The sequence below is a fragment of the Acanthisitta chloris genome, unplaced genomic scaffold (assembly GCF_000695815.1).
Source record: "Acanthisitta chloris isolate BGI_N310 unplaced genomic scaffold, ASM69581v1 scaffold9991, whole genome shotgun sequence".
NCBI classification, from domain to species: Eukaryota; Metazoa; Chordata; class Aves; order Passeriformes; family Acanthisittidae; genus Acanthisitta; species Acanthisitta chloris.
Genome location: NW_008656496.1, coordinates 5310 through 10957, shown reverse-complemented (window position 1 = coordinate 10957; position 5648 = coordinate 5310). Strand labels below are relative to the sequence as shown.

The 5648-nt window shown below is 53.9% G+C and overlaps 1 protein-coding gene across 1 annotated transcript in view; it reads left to right on the top strand.

Annotated features, from left to right (window-relative positions):
• The window catches only part of PLEKHG4 (pleckstrin homology domain containing, family G (with RhoGef domain) member 4), a gene marked incomplete at both ends in the record, with an annotated part of 61922 nt that extends 57454 nt beyond the window's left edge, over positions 1-4468 (top strand). Inside the window, 7 exons of the mRNA XM_009084362.1 lie at positions 260-349; positions 667-891; positions 1797-1967; positions 2419-2596; positions 3223-3339; positions 3426-3689; positions 4272-4468. Of these exons, the coding sequence (XP_009082610.1) occupies positions 260-349; positions 667-891; positions 1797-1967; positions 2419-2596; positions 3223-3339; positions 3426-3689; positions 4272-4468 (1242 nt within the window). The remainder of the gene's footprint in view (positions 1-259; positions 350-666; positions 892-1796; positions 1968-2418; positions 2597-3222; positions 3340-3425; positions 3690-4271) is intronic.
• Between the last annotated feature and the right edge of the window lie 1180 nt (positions 4469-5648).

The following is a 5648-nucleotide window of genomic DNA, read 5'->3' as shown; positions in this document are numbered from 1 at the left end:
GGTACCAGGTGACTGTTGGGGTTTGGAAGGGGCAAGGGGTAACAGGACAGTGGATTAAAACGTCCTAGCTCCTGTCGGAATAGGAAGACAGTAATGTTCCCTGGCTCTTTAAGAGCTTGAAACAAAGTCATTCCTGATATCCTAGGAGGCTCTGGTGCAGCCTAGGAGAGGCAGAAGTACTAGAGTAGCCTACCAGGGGCATGGCTGTCCCTGTGTCCTGGGTGCATGGGTCTCACCCAGGGTTGCATCTCTTCTGCAGAAAGACCAGTTTGGAATGTATGCATTGTATAGCAAGAACAAGCCAAAGTCGGACTCTCTCCTGGCCAGCCATGGGAATACCTTCTTCAAGGTAAGTTCCGCTGCTTGTGTCAAGAGTGCTCTGGATATTTATGTCACTGATCTGTTTAAGCAAAGCCAAGTTTCCTGTCTGAGGCAGGCTCAATGCTGCCTCTGCTTCCCTGGCACAGCTCTCTGCACAGGTGTATGGTGGGACAGGGCAGAGGTGTGCAGCAAGTGCTTTGGAAAGGAGCTGAGCAGACAGCATCTGTCCTGTGGGCTTGCATTTCCCCAGTACCCCAGTCAGGAGAACTGTGGGTGTCGGTGCCTGCCAGGGGGTGCAGGGTGCTCCACAGGAAGCTGCTGCCTTCACTCTGCTGTGTTTCTCAGCTCAAGCAGGTGCAGCTGGGGGATAAGATGGACCTGGCCTCCTACCTGCTGAAACCCATCCAGCGGATGAGCAAATATGCTCTGCTCCTGAAGGACCTGATCAAGGAGTGCAGTGAGGCACAAGAGCAGGAGCTGGGCAACCTCCGTGCAGCTGAGGAGATGGTGAAGTTTCAGCTCCGTCATGGAAATGACCTGCTGGCCATGGATGCCATCCGTGACTGTGATGTACGTTCCCGTGTCCTCCCCTGCCCAGGGGGACAGAGCCACACTTCTTCCCCTTCTCTAGACTTGGGGTCTTTGGATTGTATGGTGAGCCTCCCCTCAGATTCCCACAGTGATCAGGGTGCTGTCAGTCAGTACAGCATGGCATGGCTGCTGAGGCATGGGGCAAGGGCACAGCAGGGCTTGGAGTTCTCCTCAATTCACTAGGATGGACAGCCTGGATGCTGTTACCTGAGTTGAGTGAGCTGCTTGTCATAAACACCCTCCCAGGTGCTTACCTGTAGTGGGAGGCAGCCTGGCAGCCCTGGATGGTGTCCTGCAGGCTGCTTTGGGCCCTTGGTCTCTTTTGAGCTGGTGAAAAGAGGATCAGGCAGTTTGCAAGAAGGAATACAAACCGATGCCAATGTCAGGGGTAGGGCAAAATATCTAGGTGGGGTTTGAAGGAGAAGTGTACAAAGTGCAGCACTGTAGGAGGAAAAAACCCCAGGGCTCAGAGTGGAGGAAGGTCAGCCTGGGACAGGAAGAACTGAGGAACTGAACACGTGACCCAGAGGTACTCCTGTCAGTTTGATGGGACTCATTTCCTCCTCAAGAGAAAGCTCTGGCTGCTGTCTGCAGTTTCCGCTCCAGAGGTTTGTCACAGATCTGCGCAGAGTGACAGAAGAGAGTCATCTGTGGGTTATGCCTAGGAGAAAGGTGCATCTCTCCCTGAGCTTGTTTTAGCCTGATGTGGTCTCTAGCAATGCCATGCAGCCATACTTCTTAAAGAGGCCTCCTAGGATGTCATGTAGCTGCCACTTTTTTACTACCTGGGCCACAGCCGTATTGGGACCCTGTTCTCCAAGTCCAGGTCTGGGGCTGCCTGGATCAACCTGCTGGAGTCTTACTAGGATGTTCCCTGTGTCCAGGTAAACCTGAAGGAGCAGGGGCAGCTGGTGCGGCAGGACGAGTTCACCATCTGGCTGGGCCGTAGGAAGTGCCAGCGACACGTCTTCCTCTTTGAGGACCTGATCCTCTTCAGCAAGCCCAAGAGGATCGAAGGTGGCTTTGATGTGTATATCTACAAACGCTCCTTCAAGGTAAGGTCAGCCCTGCAGCTCCTTCTCTTGTGAGAGGTGTCCATGCCTGATTTCCCTGTGGCACATGCCTCTGAAATGGGAAGCTGGAGCACCTTCAGCAGAAATACTGCTCCCACCACTTGTAAGCCTTATACAAGCCATGCAGTGAAGCCAGAAAGGAATACTTCACACATTAATGCCTAGGCCCCATCTGTGCTGTGAGATGTGGAACCAGCGTCTTCTGAGGGACAAAGGAATGTGTGTGTGTGGCAGGGAAGTGGTCCTGACTCTGGGTGAAGCACTGGGAATTGGCTGAGCTGTCTGCACTTAGCTCTGTCCAGGTTATATCTGCTCTCAGGCTTGTTTCCACTGAGTCTGCTGAGCCGGGCTTAGCTCTGGCACAGGGTTCAGGCAGAGTTTTTCTGCTCCTGGTGGAGCCTGGTTGATGCTTTGCTTTTCCTCTTCCTCACAGACTGCAGACATTGGTCTGACAGAGAACTCTGGAGACAGTGGCCTGCGCTTTGAGATCTGGTTCCGAAGGCGGAAGTCCAACGACACCTACATCCTCCAGGCCAGCTCAGCTGAGACTAAGCAGGCCTGGACCAGTGACATTGCCAAGATCCTGTGGCAGCAGGCAGCCCGCAATAAAGGTGTGATTCCTTCCTGGGGCGTCTGTGCCGCAAAAGGTGCGGGAGCCCTGTTCAGCTCGTGCTGTCCTGAGTAGGTTTGGAGCCTGTCACCAGGCAGCTCTGCAGCAAGCAGCTGTGTGCTGGCATGGAGCCTCAGGAGCATGTGCTGGGCTTGGCTGAGCATGTCCCTTCCCTGCCCCTCATCCCGAGGAAACTAAACCTGCCCAAGCTCTCTGTGACTGTAGACACCCACTAAACTCCATGAGAGAAATGGGAGGTACAATCACATGGTTCCCTGTCCTGCAATCATGGGCTCTGCCCCTGAAACACTGCCCTCTCTGCAATCTAGGCCACTACTGGAGTGTCAGGTGCTTGACTCAGGCTGGCCAAGTCCCTTCTTTCCCCACTAGGCTTTCTGCTTGGCAGGATTCCAGTAGGTGGCATGGCACTGAGCTGCTTGGCCAGAGCAGGGCATGATTGCTTGTTCCTGGAGACTCCACGGGGCTGGGGGGCAAGGGGAGAACAGATCTAATCTCAGCAGTTCAGGAACAGGCCAGCCCAGGAGTGCTGTAGCCTGGGGCTGTGTAATTCCTGTGGGGAAGATCAGGTCAACCTCACTATTTGGCTGTGGGTCTCTTCCTTTCCAGAAATCCGCATGCAGGAGATGGTCTCCATGGGTGTGGGTAACAAGCCGTTCCTGGATATCAAACCCAGTGAGGCAGCTATCAATGACCGTGCTATCAATTACATCATGAAAGGCAGAAGTAGGTGCCAGCTGTGCCTTCCCCCTTGCTCCATGTGAGCTAGGCAGGACTGGTTCTCAGGGCTTTTTCTGTGTATTTTCTGACAGGTGCCAGGACCAGAGCATCAATTGCGGTGTCTCTGTTTGACCATTCCAACCCGTTCAAGAGAACACAGACTCAGCTGTCCTCTGGCAGCACCCCCACTGCATACAGTCCTTCCTCCTCCTCCTTGCTGGGGCCTCTCAACCTTCACATGTACCTGGACCAGGCTCTGCTGCCAGGAGTCCTGGCCCCCAGGCGTCCCTTTGACATCGGCACCTGCATTGAGGAAGATGAGCTGGAGCACGAGACAAGCAGCCAACCGTCCCTGAGTATGTACAGGCTCACTGCTCTTCAGCACCCTGGGGCATGCAGGCTCATCCCCACACCTTGCTCTGTGTTGTGCAGTCAGACCAGCCTCCCTCGGGTCATGGCAGTCCTTGTCTTGTGCCTAGACCAGGGCATGAAGGCCCTACCCTTCCATTGCAGCTGTCTCAGCTTCCATGGGGGCAGTTAGCTCAGACACGGGGTTTGTAAAAGTGCCTGCTGAGCTGCAGCCATACCCATGGCAGCCTTGGTGCTGTGTGCTGATGCTGCTGTGGCCTTGGAGACTTGGGTCTCTGCCCCTCTGGTGTGAAGCACCCGTCCCTTGCCAGCCTGGTCCAGTGACCCTTTGGCTTCCCTTATGTGAACTTCCCTGGCCAGCCCATACCAACTTCCTTGTGTTGTTTTGTTGCCTGTGGCTTTAAAAGAGGCCCAGACAGGAGTGTGGCTGATCTGTAGGCTTGTGTGGCCAGTGCCTCAGCAAACAGGTTTACACCTGTTTTTTAAAATCACATTCTCAAATGATGTGGCACAGGTCACATGTAGCGCAAATTAATGGTTGTCAGAGTGACCTTTCTGTCTTTCCACAGCAACGGAGAGCTCAGAGTCATCGCACTGCATGTCAGGCACTGGCTCCAGTGGCTCCGACAGTGGCTGTGTCTCCAACATCCCACAGGAAAGCTTCTGTGAAGACATGGTCTCACCCTCCTACGTGCCCATAGGCCCACAACACAGCTCTGCCATGGAGGGGAGACCCAGGTTCACAAACAGCCAGTACATTTCTGCAGTAAGTGCAAGCAGCCAAAACACTCTCTTCACTTTGCCTGTTCCTGCACCTGCCTCCCCAGTTCAAGCCACTGCCTCTCATGGGGGGACTGAAGATGCTGCTTTTGGGCTCGGGGTCACTGTGGGGAAGTGACATTTCCTCTTGTAGAGACTCACCCCCTCTGGGGCAGGTGAGAGCCCCTCTGGTGTGGGAGCCACCCCTGAGGTGACCAAGATCCCCGAGGAGATGCGCTGGAAAGGACCTGCAATGCTGGAGGCTGCACAAGGAGGGGATGCTGCACAAACAGGAGTTATAATGCTGTCATGGGCTGGGGTGCATATGTAACCTCCTGGGATGGCTGGAGCTTTGCTACAGATGCTGCCAAACTCTTTTCCTGGGAGGTCTGGGCCTTTTGGGGGGAGCAGTGAGATGGAGGAGCGGGAGCCTGTTGCTCTGAGTTGTCAGTGTGTCTCCTAATGTTCCTGAAAGTTCTTAGCTTCTTCTCTTCCCACTAGATTGTGTCCTGATGCTGTTGTCCTCTAACCCTGTACTAATGCTGGCTTCTCTCCTCTGCAGAAAGCAGGCCAGGTCACCATAAGTCCCTCGACAATAGTGTGAGCCCCTCGGCACATGTATACCGCCTCAGGAAGTGGAGTTGTTGTAAGTAGCCCCTGAAGGGGATTTTCCAGCAGCTCTGAGTGCTGGTCAGGCTTGTCCGTAGCTCTGAGTCAGGAGAACCTCACTTTTTTTTCCCTACACATTCCTGACTGGGCTCTGAGGCTCTGATTCATCTGGTTGAAGAAGACCAGCTCCTATGGAGCCAACACTTTAAACAGCTGGTCTGATGCCTCCCTGGTTTGAAGAGGCAGCAGCAAAACAAGCAAAATCACTTTCAGGTAGTAGAGGCTTGAGCACCACCAGTGTTCAGATGAGCTGCTTTCCTTTGAATACTGCCCACCTCTCTAACCACTAATCTGTTTCTTGTGGCTCTTTGCCAAAATCCTGCTCTTAGTCCCTCTGAAGTGCCTTGGGGCATCCATGGTCTTTTCCATAAGCTGGATTTATCCCACAGTTTCCTTTGAACTTCCAAAGGAAACTGCACATCACCAGGCAGAGGAACCTGCTAGGTTATGGTCAGGGTGTCCTGAGAGCGTTACCAGATGTTGCCCCTGTACTTAGTGATTTCAGGAGGATGCCTTGT